The 20,624-nt window shown below is 38.2% G+C and overlaps 1 protein-coding gene across 1 annotated transcript in view; it reads right to left on the bottom strand.

Moving 5' to 3' along the window:
• Positions 1-20,624, bottom strand: part of Pask (PAS kinase) — a 352,511-nt gene that overhangs the window by 121,934 nt on the left and 209,953 nt on the right. The window contains exons 8-11 of the mRNA XM_070104515.1: positions 9,414-9,542; positions 4,307-4,459; positions 3,597-3,725; positions 1,310-1,426 (exon numbers count right to left, since the gene is read on the bottom strand). Of these exons, the coding sequence (XP_069960616.1) occupies positions 1,310-1,426; positions 3,597-3,725; positions 4,307-4,459; positions 9,414-9,542 (528 nt within the window). The remainder of the gene's footprint in view (positions 1-1,309; positions 1,427-3,596; positions 3,726-4,306; positions 4,460-9,413; positions 9,543-20,624) is intronic.

Genomic DNA, 20,624 nt, shown 5'->3' with positions numbered 1-20,624 from the left:
GACTGGCTAAGGGCGCACATTGGACGCGTCTCGGACGAACAGCGGTGAGCGGGTTTTTGAGCGGTATGCGAGGCAAAATTTTTGCGATAAAAGCGAGCGGTATGCGGATTAAACGTTATGTGATGCCGACGGTATGCGGGGGTCCACTGTATAATGATTTTTTAATTTTAGCATTATGTATTTCTCATTACAGTGGAGCCCCAGCATACGATGGCATCGGTATACGTTAAATCCAGTGTACGATACATTTTAACGCAAAAATTTTGCCTCGTCACTCGTTAAAAAAACCACCACACGCAATTCGTCCGGGACACGTCCACGTGTGGCCTGAACTGCCCCGTGCATGCCAGTGTTTACAAGCCAGCCAGTGTGCTCGCATCTAAGCATACATTCGGTACATTCCATATTATCACAGTGTTTTTGGTGCTTGTTTCTGCAAAATAAGTCACCATGGGCCCCAAGAAAGCTTCTAGTGCCAACCCTGTGATAAAAAGGGTGAGAATTAGTATGGAAATTAAGAAAGATTTTGAAGGGCTTGGGGCTAACCTTGAGAAGCCTATGCCAGTAGTGGAATCCATTGTGCCTACTTCAAAAATTAAGGAAATGTGTGCAAAGTGGGTTGAACTGCACACCTTTATAGATGAAAATCACCCTAACATAGCTATTGCAAGCCGTGCTGGTGACTATTACAATGACAATGTTGTGGCCCATTTTAGACAAATCTTAAAGGAACGGGAGGTACAAACCTCTATGGGCAGATTTGTTGTGCGACAGAGGTCCAGTGACTCTCAAGCTGGTCCTAGTGGCATTAAAAGAAGAAGGGAAGTAACCCCGGAAAAAGACTTGCTACCTCAAATCCTAATGGAAGGGTATTCCCCTTCTAAACATTAACAACTTCGACACTCTCCCTCCTCCCATCTCATCAATCATCACCAGATCCTCATTAAAGGTAAGTGTCATGTATTCTATTGTTAGTAGAGTACTACAAACTGTGTATGTCTTCTTCAGTTTGTGTGCATTAAACTTAATATTTCATATGGTAAAAGTTTTTTCAATAGTACTTTTGGGTGTCTTGCACGGATTAATTTGATTTCCATTATTTCTTATGAGGAAAATTAATTCGCCTTCCGATAATTTTGGCATACGATGAGCTCTCAGGAACAGATTAATATCGTATACCGGGGTTTTATAGTAAAATTTTTCACAATACCCATGGTAAGTAGTAATTTATTTCAGTTATTTCTAATAGAACTTTCAATTTTAGTAAATGGCAAAAAATATACAAACTTACTTTTTTTTTATGTCTTACCTTTCCTTCCAATTCATTCTTGTCATAACCAAATAAAAGTCTGGTGAAATTATAATTATAATCAATAATTGTTCCGAAGACGTCCAGTACAATTAGACCACTAATGTTCGAGAAAACCTAAAAAAAAAAAAAAAATAAAAAAAAAAAAAGAAAGAAAAAGAAAAAGAAATGTTAGATAAAATATAATCCACATTCTCTCAATCTAGAAAGCCTAGGGATTATTTCACAAGTAAAACTAACATCCTCACCTCCTCTGAGATTTTGTTAAACTAGAATTTGTATTGCAACTTATACTAGCTCTATGTTACTTTGCTCACACTCCAACAGCACGTCAAGTATTAAAAACCATTTGTCTCCATTCACTCCTATCAAACACGCTCAAGCATGCCTGCTGGAAGTCCAAGCCCCTCGCACACAAAACCTCCTTTACCCCCTCCCTCCAACCCTTCCTAGGCCGACCCCTACCCCGCCTTCCTTCCACTACAGACTGATACACTCTTGAAGTCATTCTGTTTCGCTCCATTCTCTCTACATGTCCGAACCACCTCAACAACCCTTCCTCAGCCCTCTGGACAACAGTTTTGGTAATCCCGCACCTCCAACTCTAACTTATCTGAATTCTCTGCATTATATTCACACCACACATTGCCCTCAGACATGACATCTCCACTGCCTCCAGCCTTCTCCTCGCTGCATTTATGAAGGGATTCAGGGAAACCGGCAGGCCGGACTTGAGTCCTGGAGATGGGAAGTACAGTGCCTGCACTCTGAAGGAGGGGTGTTAATGTTGCAGTTTAAAAACTGTAGTGTAAAGCACCCTTCTGGCAAGACAGTGATGGAGTGAATGATGGTGAAAGTTTTTCTTTTTCGGGCCACCCTGCCTTGGTGGGAATCGGCCGGTGTGATAATAAAAAAAAAAAAAAAAAACTAGCTCTATCTAAGTACTGCTGACCAATATACAGAAGGGCCCCACTCATACAGAGGGTTAGGTCCTGGGCTAATGCTGTAAAGCAAAAAGTGTTGAAGTAAAATGTAGCCTTCTTTCACTTTCAAATGCATATAAAAGACTGATAACATGTTTACACTATCGTATAAAAGTGAACAATAGAGCTAGGCCTAAAAGATGCATGTACAGTACACTTTTTTTTTTTTCAACAAGTCGGCCGTCTCCCACCGAGGCAGGGTGACCCAAAAAGAAAGAAAATCCCCAAAAAGAAAATACTTTCATCATCATTCAACACTTTCACCTCACTCACACATAATCACTGTTTTTGCAGAGGTGCTCAGAACACAACAGTTTAGAAGCATATACGTATAAAGATACACAACATATCCCTCCAAACTGCCAGTATCCAGAACCCCTCCTTTAGAGTGCAGGCATTGTACTTCCCATTTCCAGGACTCAAGTCCGACTATATAAAAATAACCGGTTTCCCTGAATCTCTTCACTAAATATTACCCTGCTCACACTCCAACAGATCGTCAGGTCCCAAATACCATTCGTCTCCATTCATTCACAGTACACACATTACTTAAAATATTTTCATCCTTAGCTTATAGTGAGTAGTGAATAGATTTATTGTAGGAAGTTTGAATAAATAAAGAATGGGTATAATTGAAAACTGCTGCATTAGCAAAATGCTGTAAAGTGGGGCCTGCCTGTATATTAAAAAGCAACATATACCATTTACACAATTCAATCCACATTTCCCTGACATACCTTCTTAAACATGCTTTGGCTTTTAATTCTCTTAATATCTTTTCTTTAATATTCTAATGTATATTAACATTGAATATTAGCCCAATTCAGCAAACTACTTCTATCCTTCTCATTCTCATCCTTTTACCTTTGTTCCACCCTATGCCAAGACACTGTTTCCTACCATAATTATCTTTTTATCTGTGTTGTGCTGACACAAAAAAATGAACACAGTTAAACTTTATTGCTAAAATTCCAGATAATGATTATTCTGTCCTTACACTTGGCATTTTAGTCACCTTCTGAAACATACAGACATTCAGCAGTTGTAAGCAGTATGTTAAACATATACAAATTAAAATTAGCCTATTATCTCATCATTTCAGAGAACAAATCATAAGCCTCTCACAATGTTATATATTAAGAAAGATTCAGTTTAATAATTTCATAAGATGATAGCATTTTTTTTTTTTGGCCTCATCAGCCATCTCCCACCAAGACAGAGTGATCCAAAAATTAACAAAAAACGCATTCACCATCAATCATTCAATCGCTGTCATGTAAAAAACTACAGAGAAAACATCTTACCCAAATTTCCAGGTCATAAACAGTTTTCTTGCCAATTTCAGCCTTAGTATTAGGAGACGAGAAGTGTGCACATAAAGGAAATGTTGCACAATCAATTGTATGTCCAGTACACTGCTGCTTCTCAATATCCTGGGAATCAAAACAAAGATAAATTAAAAACATTTAACTTCCTGGCAATTGTTAAAAATCCTTACTTATCTAGGAGGCTAAATTAACCAGGCTACACATAATCAGGTATTATCTATTTCCTAAATACTACAGAAATCCTAAGCATCAATTAACTAACGTTAGTCTGTTATTGTTTTGGGGGATTAATCTGTTAAATTCTGTCCTCAGTCAACTGATAACAACAAAAAAAATCATCACATTTAACAAATGCAGCCTTATGGGAATTTTTCTATGAAATGCAGTATTTTGTTGTAGTAAAAATACAGTATATAAATAAATAGAAAGAATTAAAGGCAATGAAAATAAATGGTGCTTAACTAATTCAGTTAATGACAGTTTAATATCCAATGTCAGTGGATATTTCTAAAAGCAATCTGTTAAAAAATATGTAAAGATGTGAAAGAAAGCTCAACGACACTGATTATGAGTATAGGAAGTCTGAATCACAGCTGATTTATTTAAAAACTTAATAGCATGGACATCAAATTACATAAGACAAAACTGGCTACATCAAAATTTGAACAAAACTGTATTTAATATACCTTTGGTATTTCCCATGGACAATTAGGCACCTTTAGAGCTGGAATGAGTTCATGAATTCTAAGTCTGGTGAGTTCGCTATTGTCTGCATACCCAAATAACGCATTAAAGGAAGAATCGTGCTTAAGAATTTGACCAATCTGATCTATTGAAGCCTGAAAAGTAAATGATTATCATCAGGAAAGTCTAAACACTGCTAAATTAAAATCATAAATACTTGTTTTGTATTTACAGTATTTCTCAAACTATTTGCTAGCATCACAATAAATAAGCAAATATTTGAATAATTTTCTCTTTATCTAAGATATGCCTCTAAGTATACCAGGAAAAGTATACGGTAGAGTTATAATTGAAAGAATTAGAGGTAAGACAGAATGTAGAATTGCGGATGAGCAAGGAGGCTTCAGAGTGGGTAGGGGATGTGTAGATCAAGTGTTTACATTGAAGCATATATGTGAACAGTATTTAGATAAAGGTAGGGAAGCTTTTATTGAAATTTATGGATTTAGAAAAGGCATACGATAGAGTGGATAGAGGAGCAATGTGGCAGATGTTGCAAGTTTATGGAATAGGTGGTAAGTTACTAAATGCTGTAAAGAGCTTTTATGAGGATAGCGAGGCTCAGGTTAGGGTGTGTAGAAGAGAGGGAGAATACTTCCCGGTAAAAGTAGGTCTTAGACAGGGATGTGTAATGTCACCATGGTTGTTTAATATATTTATAGATGGGGTTGTAAAAGAAGTAAATGCTAGGGTGTTCGGGAGAGGGGTGGGATTAAATTATGGGGAATCAAATTCAAAATGGGAATTGACACAGTTACTTTTTGCTGATGATACTGTGCTTATGGGAGATTCTAAAGAAAAATTGCAAAGGTTAGTGGATGAGTTTGAGAATGTGTGTAAGGGTAGAAAGTTGAAAGTGAACATAGAAAAGAGTAAGGTGATGAGGGTATCAAATGATTTAGATAAAGAAAAATTGGATATCAAATTGGGGAGGAGGAGTATGGAAGAAGTGAATGTTTTCAGATACTTCGGAGTTGACGTGTCGGCGGATGGATTTATGAAGGATGAGGTTAATCATAGAATTGATGAGGGAAAAAAGGTGAGTGGTGCGTTGAGGTATATGTGGAGTCAAAAAACGTTATCTATGGAGGCAAAGAAGGGAATGTATGAAAGTATAGTAGTACCAACACTCTTATATGGATGTGAAGCTTTGGTGGTAAATGCAGCAGCGAGGAGACGGTTGGAGGCAGTGGAGATGTCCTGTCTAAGGGCAATGTGTGGTGTAAATATTATGCAGAAAATTCGGAGTGTGGAAATTAGGAGAAGGTGTGGAGTTAATAAAAGCATTAGTCAGAGGGCAGAAGAGGGGTTGTTGAGGTGGTTTGGTCATTTAGAGAGAATGGATGAAAGTAGAATGACATGGAAAGCATATAAATCTATAGGGGAAGGAAAGAGGGGTAGGGGTCGTCCTCGAAAGGGTTGGAAAGAGGGGGTAAAGGAGGTTTTGTGGGCTAGGGGCTTGGACTTCCAGCAAGCGTGCATGAGCGTGTTAGATAGGAGTGAATGGAGATGAATGATACTTGGGACCTGACGATCTGTTGGAGTGTGAGCAGGGTAATATTTAGTGAAGGGATTCAGGGAAACCGGTTATTTTTCTTATAGTCGGACTTGAGTCCTGGAAATGGGAAGTACAATGCCTGCACTTTAAAGGAGGGGTTTGGGATATTGGCAGTTTGGAGGGATATGTTGTGTATCTTTATACGTATATGCTTCTAAACTGTTGTATTCTGAGCACCTCTGCAAAAGCAGTGATAATGTGTGAGTGTGGTGAAAGTGTTGAATGATGATGAAAGTATTTTCTTTTTGGGGATTTTCTTTCTTTTTTGGGTCACCCTGCCTCGGTGGGAGACGACCAACTTGTTGAAAAAAAAAAAAAAAAAAAAATGCCTCTAAGTCTTCTCATAATATCAATTTTTTCTGCACATATATCATCTGTCCCCTATCAATTCTTCTAAGCATATTGTACATAGTATTCATGTCTTCCCTAGTATTCCTCTTTCAAGTCATCAGATTCAGTTCCTTTATCTGTCCTCAGCTCTAGGACTAGTCTGGCTATAAACCTTAGATACTTTTTCAAGTTTCTCAACCTGTTTCAGAATGTTAATACACACTAAATAAATGAAAACCAGTCGATAACTTTTTTTTTCAACACATCGGCTGTCTCCCACAAAGGCAGGGTGACCAAAAAAGAAAAGAAACACTTTCACCATCATTCGCACATAATCAGTCTTTGCAGAGGTGCCCAGATATGACAGTTTAGATGTCACTCCAAACAGCCAACATCCCAAAACACCCTCCTTTAACCACTTGACTGTTGCAACCCCAAATCCTGAGGTGTCTCCTGGTGTCGCAAAATTTAAAAAAAAAAAAAAAAAAAAAAAAAATTCTTATAAAATGATAGAGAATCTTTTCCTGATTGTAATAACACCAAAAGAACGAAATTTGATGGAAAACTGAAGGAATTACGCTCTTGCAAAGTTAGCGACCTCAGCGATAGTTACGAATCGGTGATTTTGCCCACTTTGAGCCTTATTTTCGGCTAATTCCATTGTTCCGGTCGACCAAACTCATAGCTATTTCTTTAGAACTCCATTTTTTCTATCGATTGAGTACAAGAAACTGCCCATTTACTGATTTCAACTACAGAATAATAATGAGGTCAGAAATTTGCAATTTGGCCAATTTCACGAAAATTAAAAAACATGACAATTTCAAAATAGGGTCCAGAATGAACAATGCAGACATTCCTGGCTGTAAAATCACATTTTCTTTGTTCATCAGTCATGTCTCCAGGCCCCTCTGATATTACTCTTGCTGTCTATTTTAAATTTTTATTCAAACAAAAAATAGAAGATTTACTGTTATGCAGACTACTGCAATATTGTAATAATTGTATAAATAACATCAACCCATTCAAGACCACATATTGGAATGGCTAGTTGGACATTTATTGAAAAATGACATCATTTGTTTACTTTTGAACATCGGCAAAAATCAAACATTTCCTCTACTTTGAGCTCCATTTCAAGGTTCTTTTCATAGTATAAACCCAATCAAAATCACCTCTATTTCTATAATATGTTTTCCATTCTATCAAATGAGACCAAGAAAACAAGAATACAACCATAAATACTATACGAAAATAGACCAGAAATTCGGCATTTTAATTAAAAAAAAAAAAAAAAAAAAAAAAAAAAAAAAAAAAAAAACACGGTCGGAGTTTTTTTTTTCTCATTATGCACTGGGTGCTGCAGGATTTTGTTTATATGGTGCACACTGACCACACAGACCCATTCTCTCACATGTGGGACTACCAGCTTTCTCCTGCTTGATTTGAAGCCGCTAGAATTTACGAGTATATATACGTCAAAAACAGTGGCTCGTAAGACGTATATATACGACCAAAACAGTCAAAGGGTTAAACTGCAGGAATTGTACTTCCCACCTCCAGGACTCAAGTCCAGATAACTGGTTTCCCTGAATCCCTTCACAAAAAATTACTCTGCTCAGGCTCCAAGAGCTCATTGAAGTCCCAAAAACCATTCATCCACACTCACTCCTGTCTAACACGCACACACATGCCTGCTGTATGTCCAAGCCCTTTGCACACAAAACCTTTTTACTCCTTCCCTCCATCCTACCCCTCCATCTTACCCCTACCCTTCCACTACAGATTTATACACACTCCAAGTCGTTTTATTTTGCTCCAACCTCTATAAATAACCAAACCACATAAATAACCCCTCTTCAGCCCTCTGAATAATACTTTTTTGTAACTCCACACCTCCTCCTAATTTCCACACTATGAATTCTCTGAACAATATTTACACCACACATTGCTCTTAGACACGACATTTCCACCACCTCCAGCCTCCTCTTCGCTGCAACATTCACAACCCGTGCTTCACACCCATATAAGAGTGCTGGTACCACTATCCTCTTGTACAATACCTTCTTTGCCTCCATGAATAAAATTTTTTGTCTCCACATATACCTCAATGCACCACTCACCTTTTTTCCTTCAACAATTCTATGGTTAACCTAGTCCTTCATAAACCCATCAGTTGACAAATTTACTCCCAAATATCTGAGCACATTCACTTCTTCCATACTCCCTCCCTCCAATGTGATATCTAATTGTTCTTTACCTAACTTGTTTGATACCCTTGTCACCTTACTCTTATCTATGATCACTTTCAACTTTCTTTCTTTACACACCCTCAGTAAATTTATTCCCCTATAATTTTTACATTCTCTTTTGTTTCCCTTACCTTTATACTAAGCAACTATACATGCTCTCTGCCAATCCCTAGGTACCTTCCCTTCTTTCATACACTTGAGGCTTGAGCACTGTGCTAATTTTTTTTTAATTTTTTTTATATTAACTTTAATGCTTTTGTTGCATTTTTCTTCGATAATAACTACACTCGAAGTTCCTCAATAATGTTTCTGCATTTTGCCAATATATAAAATTAATTTTCCTATTTGCTGATATGTCTTTTGCATTTGTCAGCTTTACACTACTACTTACACCTCTCTTCTACCTTCTTGTCTTAGCCACCAACTTGATCTTCAACCTTGATTTGGACAACCCACCACATAGTAATCTGAACTGAGAAGCTTTTCTTGTAATGTCACTGCATGAACTGCTTTCTTCCTCATATCCTATTACTGCACTACCGTATAAATACTACATTTATTTCTGGTAATTAAGCTACTGCATAGGAAATGTCTCCTAAATCCAAATTAGTATACAAAATTCCACAAGAATATCAACATTTGGATTTATTACTCACAATTCTCACTAATGAACTACAATATTTGCCAATTTTATCATCTACTCATCATGCATGCCCTCAAACATACTGTTCTTGTTCAACTTCATAAAAAGTTCTTAATTCTGTACTTAATGCATCCCACTACCACCTATTTAACAATCCATGAGATAATAGCATATTACTACCAAAAATATATTTATAAAACTATACCAATCTGCTTTTTCATTACAGTGACTGTCAGAGAACATATACTTAGTCATATATAACTTACTTTAGCTACTGTTATATCCACTGGCTCCAAAACTGCTATCCACCTCTGATCTTCGTCTTCATCTTTTGGAAGACCCTTCAGCCACAGTGAGCAGGGAAGAGAACCATTGTCGAAGGTGTCAACACTAACCTTTAGGGATCAACAGAATTTAAATCAAAATACTTTACAGTATATCTTAACTATTTCTGCTCATGAATACAAATTTTCTTGATATGGAAGATACACAAAATTGGTTTTAAAGCCAATAACTGGATACCATTCTAGATCACATTATACATAAGACAACTTCAACATTAAAAATTCTTTAGTAAGATCAAGAACGGGCAAACATGATTTTTTTTCCAACAAGTCGGCAATCTCCCACCGAGGCAGGGTGACCCAAAAGGAAAGAAAATCCCCAAAAAGAAAATACTTTCATCAACATTCAACACTTTCACCTCACTCATACATAATCACTGTTTTTGCAGAGTCACCCGGTTACAACAGTTTAAAAGCATATATAAAGATAGTAGTAGGTTGGTAGACAGCAACCACCCAGGGAGGTACTACCGTCCTGCCAAGTGAGTGTAAAACGAAGCCTGTGATTGTTTTACATGATGGTAGGATTGCTGATGTCTTTTGTCTGTCTCATAAATATGCAAGATTACAGGCATGTCTTGCTACTTCTACTTACACTTAGGTCACACTACACATACATGTACACATTTATTTATACACACTCATCTGAGTTTTCTTTGATTTTATCTTAATAGTTCTTGGTCTTATTAATTTTCCTTTTATATCCATGGGGAAGTGGAATAAGAATCTTTCCTCCGTAAGCCATGCGTGTTGTAAAAGTCAACTAAAATGCCGGGGAACAATGGGCTAGTAACCCCTTTTCCTGTAAAGATTACTAAAAAGAATAAGAAGAAGAAAATTGTCAAAGTGGGAAGTCTGAATGTGCGTGGATGTTGTGCAGATGATAAGAAAGAGATGATTGTGGATGTTATGAATGAGAAGAAGCTGGATGTCCTGGCTTTAAGTGAAACAAAGCTGAAGGGGGTGGGAGAGTTTCAGTGGAGAGGAATAAATGGGATTAGGTCAGGGGTTTCAAATAGAGTTAGAGCTAAAGAAGGAGTAGCAATAATGTTGAAGGATAAGCTATGGCAGGAAAAGAGGGACTATAAATGTATTAATTCAAGGATTATGTGGAGTAAAATAAAGATTGGATGTGAAAAGTGGGTTATAATAAGCGTGTATGCACCTGGAGAAGAGAGAAGTGTAGAGGAGAGAGAGAGATTTTGGGAAATGTTGAGTGAATGCGTGGGGAGTTTTTGAATCAAGTGTGAGAGTAATGGTGGTTGGGGATTTTAATGCTAAAGTGGGTAAAAATGTTATGGAGGGAGTAGTAGGTAAATTTGGGGTGCCAGGGGTAAATGTAAATGGGGAGCCTTTAATTGAGCTATGTGTAGAAAGAAATTTGGTAATAAGTAATACATATTTTATGAAAAAGAGGATAAATAAATATACAAGGTATGATGTAGCACGTAATGAAAGTAGTTTATTAGATTATGTATTGGTGGATAAAAGGTTGATGGGTAGGCTCCAGGATGTACATGTTTATAGAGGGGCAACTGATATATCGGATCATTATTTAGTTGTAGCTACAGTTAGAGTAAGAGGTAGATGGGAAAAGAGGAAGGTGGCAACAACAAGTAAGAGGGAAGTGAAAGTGTATAAACTAAGGGAGGAGGAAGTTCGGGTGAGATATAAGCGACTATTGGCAGAAAGGTGGGCTAGTGCAAAGATGAGTAGTGGGGGGGTTGAAGAGGGTTGGAATAGTTTTAAAAATGCAGTATTAGAATGTGGGGCAGAAGTTTGTGGTTATAGGAGGGTGGGGGCAGGAGGAAAGAGGAGTGATTGGTGGAATGATGAAGTAAAGGGTGTGATAAAAGAGAAAAAGGTAGCTTATGAGAGGTTTTTACAAAGCAGAAGTGTTATAAGAAGAGCAGAGTATATGGAGAGTAAAAGAAAGGTAAAGAGAGTGGTGAGAGAGTGCAAAAGGAGAGCAGATGATAGAGTGGGAGAGGCACTGTCAAGAAATTTTAATGAAAATAAGAAAAAATTTTGGAGTGAGTTAAACAAGTTAAGAAAGCCTAGGGAAAATATGGATTTGTCAGTTAAAAACAGAGTAGGGGAGTTAGTAGATGGGGAGATGGAGGTATTGGGTAGATGGCGAGAATATTTTGAGGAACTTTTAAATGTTAAGGAAGAAACAGAGGCAGTAATTTCATGCACTGGTCAGGGAGGTATACCATCTTTTAGGAGTGAAGAAGAGCAGAATGTAAGTGTGGGGGAGGTACGTGAGGCATTACGTAAAATGAAAGGGGGTAAAGCAGCTGGAACTGATGGGATCATGACAGAAATGTTAAAAGCAGGGGGGGATATAGTGTTGGAGTGGTTGGTACTTTTGTTTAATAAATGTATGAAAGAGGGGAAGGTACCTAGGGATTGGCAGAGAGCATGTATAGTCCCTTTATATAAAGGGAAAGGGGACAAAAGAGACTGTAAAAATTATAGAGGAATAAGCTTACTGAGTATACCAGGAAAAGTGTACGGTAGGGTTATAATTGAAAGAATTAGAGGTAAGACAGAATGTAGGATTGCGGATGAGCAAGGAGGTTTTAGAGTGGGTAGGGGATGTGTAGATCAGGTGTTTACATTGAAGCATATATGTGAACAGTATTTAGATAAAGATAGGGAAGTTTTTATTGCATTTATGGATTTAGAAAAGGCATATGATAGAGTGGATAGAGGAGCAATGTGGCAGATGTTGCAAGTATATGGAATAGGTGGTAAGTTATTAAATGCTGTAAAGAGTTTTTATGAGGATAGTGAGGCTCAGGTTAGGGTGTGTAGAAGAGAGGGAGACTACTTCCCGGTAAAAGTAGGTCTTAGACAGGGATGTGTAATGTCACCATGGTTGTTTAATATATTTATAGATGGGGTTGTAAAGGAAGTAAATGCTAGGGTGTTTGGGAGAGGGGTGGGATTAAATTATGGGGAATCAAATTCAAAATGGGAATTGACACAGTTACTTTTTGCTGATGATACTGTGCTTATGGGAGATTCTAAAGAAAAATTGCAAAGGTTAGTGGATGAGTTTGGGAATGTGTGTAAAGGTAGAAAGTTGAAAGTGAACATAGAAAAGAGTAAGGTGATGAGGGTGTCAAATGATTTAGATAAAGAAAAATTGGATATCAAATTGGGGAGGAGGAGTATGGAAGAAGTGAATGTTTTCAGATACTTGGGAGTTGACGTGTCGGCGGATGGATTTATGAAGGATGAGGTTAATCATAGAATTGATGAGGGAAAAAAGGTGAGTGGTGCGTTGAGGTATATGTGGAGTCAAAAAACGTTATCTATGGAGGCAAAGAAGGGAATGTATGAAAGTATAGTAGTACCAACACTCTTATATGGGTGTGAAGCTTGGGTGGTAAATGCAGCAGCGAGGAGACGGTTGGAGGCAGCGGAGATGTCCTGTTTAAGGGCAATGTGTGGTGTAAATATTATGCAGAAAATTCGGAGTGTGGAAATTAGGAGAAGGTGTGGAGTTAATAAAAGTATTAGTCAGAGGGCAGAAGAGGGGTTGTTGAGGTGGTTTGGTCATTTAGAGAGAATGGATCACAGTAGAATGACATGGAAAGCATATAAATCTATAGGGGAAGGAAGGCGGGGTAGGGGTCGTCCTCGAAAGGGTTGGAGAGAGGGGGTAAAGGAGGTTTTGTGGGTAAGGGGCTTGGACTTCCAGCAAGCGTGCGTGAGCGTGTTAGATAGGAGTGAATGGAGACGAATGGTACTTGGGACCTGACGATCTGTTGGAGTGTGAGCAGGGTAATATTTAGTGAAGGGATTCAGGGAAACCGGTTATTTTCATATAGTCGGACTTGAGTCCTGGAAATGGGAAGTACAATGCCTGCACTTTAAAGGAGGGGTTTGGGATATTGGCAGTTTGGAGGGATATGTTGTGTATCTTTATATGTTTATGCTTCTAGACTGTTGTATTCTGAGCACCTCTGCAAAAACAGTGATAATGTGCGAGTGTGGTGAAAGTGTTGAATGATGATGAAAGTATTTTCTTTTTGGGGATTTTCTTTCTTTTTTGGGTCACCCTGCCTCGGTGGGAGACGGCCGACTTGTTGAAAAAAAAAAAAAAAAAAAAAAAAAAAAATAAAGATATATAACATATCCCTCCAAACTGTCAATATCCCAAACCCGTTCTTTAAAGTGCAGGCATTGTACTTCCCATTCCCAGTACTCAAGTCCAGTTATATAAAAATAACTGGTTTTCCTGAATCCCTTCACTAAATATTACCCTGCTAACACTCCAACAGATTGTCAGGTCCCAAAAACCATTCGCTTCCATTCACTCCTATTTAACACGCTTACGCATGTTTGCTGGAAGTCCAAGCCCCTCGCCCACAAAACCTCCTTTACCCTCACCTTCCAACCTTTTCGAGGACGACCCCTACCCCGCCTTCCTTCCCCTACAGATTTATATGCTCTCCATGTCATTCTCCTTTGATCCATTCTCTCTAAATGAACAAACCACCTCAACAACCCCTCTTCAGCCCTCTGACTAATATTTTTATTAACTCCACGCCTCCTAATTTCCACACTCCGAATTTTCTGCATAATATTTACACCACACATTGCCCTTGGACAGGACATCTCCACTGCTTCCAACCGCCTCCTCGCTGCAGCATTTACAACCCATGTTTCACACCCATATAAGTGTGTTGGTACCACTATACTGTACTTTCATATATTCCCTTCTTTGCCTCCATAGATAATGTTTTTTGTCCCCACTTATACCTCAACGCACCACTCACCTTTTTTCCTTCATCAATTTTATGATTAAACTCATCCTTCATAACCCCATTCGCTGACATGTCAACACCCAAATATCTGGAATCATTCAATTCTTCCATACTCCCACTCTCCAATGTGATATCCAATTTTTCTTTATCTAAATCATTTGATACCCTCATCACCTTACTCTTATCTATGTTCACTTTCAACCTTCTACCTTTACACACCTTCCGAAACTCGTCCACTAACCTTTGCAACTTATCTTTAGAATCTCCCATAAGCACAGTATCATTAGCAAAAAGTAACTGTGTCAACTCCCATTTTGTATTTGATTCCCCATAATTTTATCCCACCCTTCTCCCCAACACCCTAGCATTTACTTCTTTTACAACCCCATCTATAAACGTATTAAACAACAATGCTGACATTACACATCCTTGTCTAAGGCCCACTTTTACCGGGAAGTAATCTTCATCTCTTCTACACACCTTAACCTGAGTCTCAGTATCCTCAGCATTTAGTAACTTACTACCTATTCCATATACTTGCAACATCTACCACATTGCTCCCCTATCCACTCTATCATATGCCTTTTCTAAATACATAAATGCAATGAAAAATTACCTACCTTTATTTAAATACTGTTCACATATATGATTCAATGTAAACACTACACATCCCCTACCCACTCTAAAGCCTCCTTGCTCATCCAAAATCCTACTCTCTGTCTTACCTCTAATTCTTTCAATAATAACCCTACTGTACACTTTTCCTGGTATAGTCAGTAAACTTATTCTCCTATAATTTTTACAATCTTTTTTGTCCCCCTTCCCTTGTATAAAGGAACTATACAAGCTCTCTGCCAATCCCTAGGTACCTTCCCTTCTTTCATACATTTATTAAACAAAAATACATGTACCAACCACTCCAACACTATATCCTCTCCTGCTTTTATTTTTCATGATCCAGTCAGTTGCAGCTGCTTTACCCCCTTCCATTCTACATAATGCCTCACGCACCTCCCCCACACTCACATTCTGCTCTTCTTCACTCCTAAAAGATGTTATACCTCCCTGACCAGTGCATGAAATTACCGCCTCCCTTTGTTCAACAACATTTAAAAGTTTCTCGAAATATTCCCGCCATCTACCCAATACCTCCAGCTCCCCATCTACTAACTCCCCTACTCTGTTTTTAACTGACAAATCCATTCGTTCCCTAGGTTTTCTTAATTTGTTTATCTCATTTCTCTCATTTATCAATTAACATGGTATGCAAAAATTTTAAATTTACATAAAAGCTAAATTAGCAACCAAACCTAACATTACTAAAATTAAAGAAATACTGTATAACAATCCTATCCAACTGGCATGTCATTAATTGTACGAGAATAGCTTACACACTGACAATGAATGTATGATGATTTCCCACCAACAATGAAATCAGCTGGTGTTCCAGATAAGCACACTAGGCAAAACTTCCCTTCACACAACCAATGAAATAAGCATATCACTCATCATCCGTCAGCCTGAAAAATATATATTTTTCCCAACAGCGTGAGGTCTTTCCTTTATCGAAGCAGATAGCTGATCGCTAAAACTACTCAAATATCCTGCACATAGGAGAAAGAAACTTACGACGACATTTCGGTCCAACTTTAACCATTAACTAGTTAACAGTCAAAATTGGAATGAAACTTCATCAAAAGTGTCTTTCTTCTATGTATGGATTATCTGTGCATTTCTCGTCATAATAGTGTGCCTTTTTATTCTTTAGCTTATTGTTAATTAGAGCCTTTGCATACAAGGAAACACAGGAGATAACTGGGTTCAGAATTTACTACTGGCATAATAGATTTACAGCAGGTTACTATTTCTAATGGTTTATGAAGTCTTTCACAGAAAATAGTTCTTTAAACTGTACTTCAAGACACTGCAGCTTAATGTCAGCCAAAATTTAGTTATTTATTAGCAACAATGAATTTATGTTCAATTTGTTTAGCACAGCACTTCTTGCTGAATAAGCCAAGTCAGCACATTTGGCTTTAAAAGCATGATATATACAGTATAATGAGACACACACAGCTCTTCTGGTACCTTACAGAGGAACAACAAACAGTTCATTCCAAAAATTAAAAACTGGAAAAAACAATAAAGAACAGTTAAATAGTAGGGGTTAGAAATCCAAGAAAAAAAATAATATACCTTAAGCAGATAAGAGTAAGTGAGAGGCAAATTTATAAGAATTTGGGGAAAAAAATATGTGATACAATATTAATGAAATAAGCTAAAATACAAAATGATTGCCTCCTATTTCTTAGGAGCTGAATGAACCCTATTAGTTTAGTGCTCCCTTGGGAACATAATAATAATAATAATAATAATAATAATAATAATAATAAAAATAATAATAATAAAAATTTAGGTAGTAGGTTGGTAGACAGCAACCACCAAGGGAGGTACTACTGTCCTGCCAAGTGAGTGTAAATTGAAAGCCTGCAATTGTTTTACATGATGATAAGATTGCTGGTGTCTTTTTTCTGTCTGATAAACATGCAAGATTTCAGGTACATCTTGCTACTTCTACTTATAATTAGGTCACATTTTTTAACGCAAAATTTTTGCCTCGGCTAGCGCTAAAAAACTCGCTCAATGCGATTCGTTCGAGACTCATCCACGTGCGGCCTGAGCCCGCCTCACTTGTTCTGTGGGTGCCAGTGTTTACAAGCCAGCCACTGCAGTCGCTTCCAAGCATACAATCGGAACATTTCATATTTTCACAGCCTTTTTAGTGATTGCACCTGCAAAATAAGTCACCATGGGCCCCAAGAAAGCTTCTAGTGCCAACCCTACAGCAAAAAGAGTGAGAATTACTATGGATATGAAGAAACAGATCATTGCTAAGTATGAAAGTGGAGTGCGTATCTCCGAGCTGGCCAGGTTGTACACAAAACCCCAATCAACCATCGCTACTATTGTGGCCAAGAAAACGGCAATCAAGGAAGCTGTTCTTGCCAAAGGTGCAACTTTGTTTTCGAAACAGAGATCGCAAGTGATAGAAGATGTTGAGAGACTGTTATTGGTGTGGATAAACAAAAAACAGATAGCAGAAGATAGCATCTCTCAAGCGATCATATGTGAAAAGGCTAGGAAGTTGCATGACGATTTAATTAGAAAAATGCCTGCAAATAGTGGTGATGTGAGTGAATTTAAGGCCAGCAAAGGTTAGTTTGAAAGATTTAAGAATCATAGTGGCATACATAGTGTGATAAGGCAAGGTGAGGCTGCCAGTTCGGACCATAAAGCGGCTGAAAAATATGTGCAGGAATTCAAGGAGTACATAGACAGTGAAGGACTGAAACCTGAACAAGTGTTTAATTGTGACGAAACAGGCCTGTTTTGGAAGAAAATGCCAAGCAGGACCTACATTACTCAGGAGGAAAAGGCACTCCCAGGACATAAGCCTATGAAAGACAGGCTTACTCTGTTGATGTGTGCTAATGCTAGTGGTGACTGCAAAGTGAAGCCTTTATTGGTGTATCACTCTGAAACTCCCAGTGTTCAGGAAAAACAATATCCTCAAGGCTAATTTGTGTGTGCTGTGGAGGGCAAACAGTAAGGCATGGGTCACTAGGGACTTTTTCTATGACTGGTTACATCATGCATTTGCCCCCACTGTGAAAAATTACCTCCTGGAAAATAAACTGGACCTTAAGTGCCTCCTGGTATTAGACAATGCTCCTGGTCATCCTTCACACGTGGCAGAGCGAATTTCTGCGAAAATGAGCTTCATTAAGGTCAAGTTTTTGCCTCCTAATACCACTCCTCCTCTGCAGCCCATGGACCAGCAGGTCATTTCCAGCTTCAAGAAACTGTACACAAAAGCTATGTTTGAAAGGTGCTTTGTAGTGACCTCAGAAACTCAATTGACTCTAAGAGAGTTTTGGAGAGATCACTTTAGCATCCTCAATTGTGTAAACATTATAGGTAAGGCTTGGGAGGAAGTGACTAAGAGGACCTTGAACTCTGCTTGGAAGAAACTGTGGCCAGAATGTGTAGACAAAAGGGATTTTGAAGGGTTTGAGGCTAACTCTGGGAATCCAATACCAGTTGAGGAATTCACTGTGGCATTGGGGAAGTCCTTGGGGTTGGAGGTTAGTGGGGAGGATGTGGAAGAGTTAGTGGAGGAGGACAATGAAGAACTAACCACTGATGAGCTGCTAGATCATCTTCAACAGCATGAGGCCAAACCTGAGGAAACTGCTTCGGAGGAGGGGATAGAGAAATTGAGGAAGTTGCCAACTTCAAAGATTAGGGAAATGTGTGCAATGTGGCTTAAAGTGCAAACATTTTTTGATGAAAATCACCCTCACACAGCTATTGCAAGCCGTGTTGGCAACCTGTACACTGACAATGTTGTAAAACACTTTAGGAATGTCATAAAGGAACAGGAGGTACAGGCCTCTATGGACAGATATGTTGTGCAACAGAGGTCCAGTGACTCTCAAGCTGGTCCTAGTGGCATTAAAAGAAGAAGGGAAGTAACCCCGGAAAAAGACTTGCCACCTAAAGTCCTAATGGAAGGGGATTCCCCTTCTAAACATTAACACCATCCACACTCCCCCCTCCTCCCATCCCATCAATCATCACCAGATCTTCAATAAAGGTAAGTGTCATGCAACTTTGCATGTCTTCTTCAGTTTGAGTGTATTAAAATTAATATTCCATGTGGTAAAATTTTTTTTTTCATACTTTGGGGTGTCAGGAACAGATTAATTTGAATTCCATTATTTCTTATGGGGAAAATTAATTTGGCTAATGATAATTTCGCCTAATGTTGAGCTCTCAGGAACAGATTAATATCGTTAGGCGAGCGTCCACTGTATATATATAATATGTGTATATTGACCTAGGTAGTAGGTTGGTAGACAGCAACCGCCCAGGGAGGTACTACCGTCCTGCCAAGTGAGTGTAAAACGAAAGCCTGTAATTGTTTTACATGATGGTAGGATTGCTGGTGTCCTTTTTTCTGTCTCATAAACATGCGATTAGGTATGTCGCTACTTCTACTTACACTTAGCACACTACACATACATGTACAAGCACTGTATATATTCTTGTTTATAATATGGAACAGAATTCTTCCTCCGTATATTGCCGGGAGCAAGGGGCTAGTAACCACTTCTCCTGTATAAATTACTAAATTTGAAAAGAGAAACTTTTGTTTTTCTTTTTGGGCCACCCTGCCTCGGTGGGATATGGCCGGTTTGTTGAAAAAAAAAAAAAAAAAAAAAATGTGTATATTGTATATTGTAGGTAGTAGGTTGGTAGACAGCAACCACCCAGGGAGGTACTACCGTCCTGCCAAGTGAGTGTAAAACGAAAGCCTGTAATTGTTTTACATGATGGTAGGATTGCTGGTGTCTTTTGTCTGTCTCATAAATATGCAAGATTACAGGTACGTCTTGCTACTTCTACTTACACTTAGGTCACACTACACATACATGTACACGTTTATTTATACACACTCATATGAGTTTTCTTTGATTTTATCTTAATAGTTCTTGGTCTTATTACTTTTCCTTTTATATCCATGGGGAAATGGAATAAGAATCTTTCCTCCGTAAGCCATGCGTGTTGTAAAAGTCAACTAAAATGCCGGGAACAATGGGCTAGTAACCCCTTTTCCTGTAAAGATTACTAAAAAGAATAAGAATAAGAAAATTGTCAAAGTGGGAAGTCTGAATGTGCGTGGATGTTGTGCAAATGATAAGAAAGAGATGATTGTGGATGTTATGAATGAGAAGAAACTGGATGTCCTGGCTTTAAGTGAAACAAAGCTGAAGAGGGTGGGAGAGTTTCAATGGAGAGGAATAAATGGGATTAGGTCAGGGGTTTCAAATAGAGTTAGAGCTAAAGAAGGAGTAGCAATAATGTTGAAGGATAAGCTATGGCAGGAAAAGAGGGACTACAAATGCATAAATTCAAGGATTATGTGGAGTAAAATAAAGATTGGATGTGAAAAGTGGGTTATAGTAAGCGTGTATGTACCTGGAGAAGAAAGAAGTGTAGAGGAGAGAGAGAGATTCTGGGAAATGTTGAGTGAATGCGTGGGGAGTTTTGAATCAAGTGTGAGAGTAATGGTGGTTGGGGATTTCAATGCTAAAGTGGGTAAAAATGTTATGGAGGGAGTAGTAGGTAAATTTGGGGTGCCAGGGGTAAATGTAAATGGGGAGCCTTTAATTGAGCTATGTGTAGAAAGAAATTTGGTAATAAGTAATACATATTTTATGAAAAAGAGGATAAATAAATATACAAGGTATGATGTAGCACGTAATGAAAGTAGTTTGTTAGATTATGT

The sequence above is a fragment of the Cherax quadricarinatus genome, chromosome 5 (genome assembly GCF_038502225.1).
Source record: "Cherax quadricarinatus isolate ZL_2023a chromosome 5, ASM3850222v1, whole genome shotgun sequence".
Taxonomy (NCBI): Eukaryota; Metazoa; Arthropoda; class Malacostraca; order Decapoda; family Parastacidae; genus Cherax; species Cherax quadricarinatus.
This window is presented reverse-complemented; position numbering and strand designations above follow the sequence as displayed.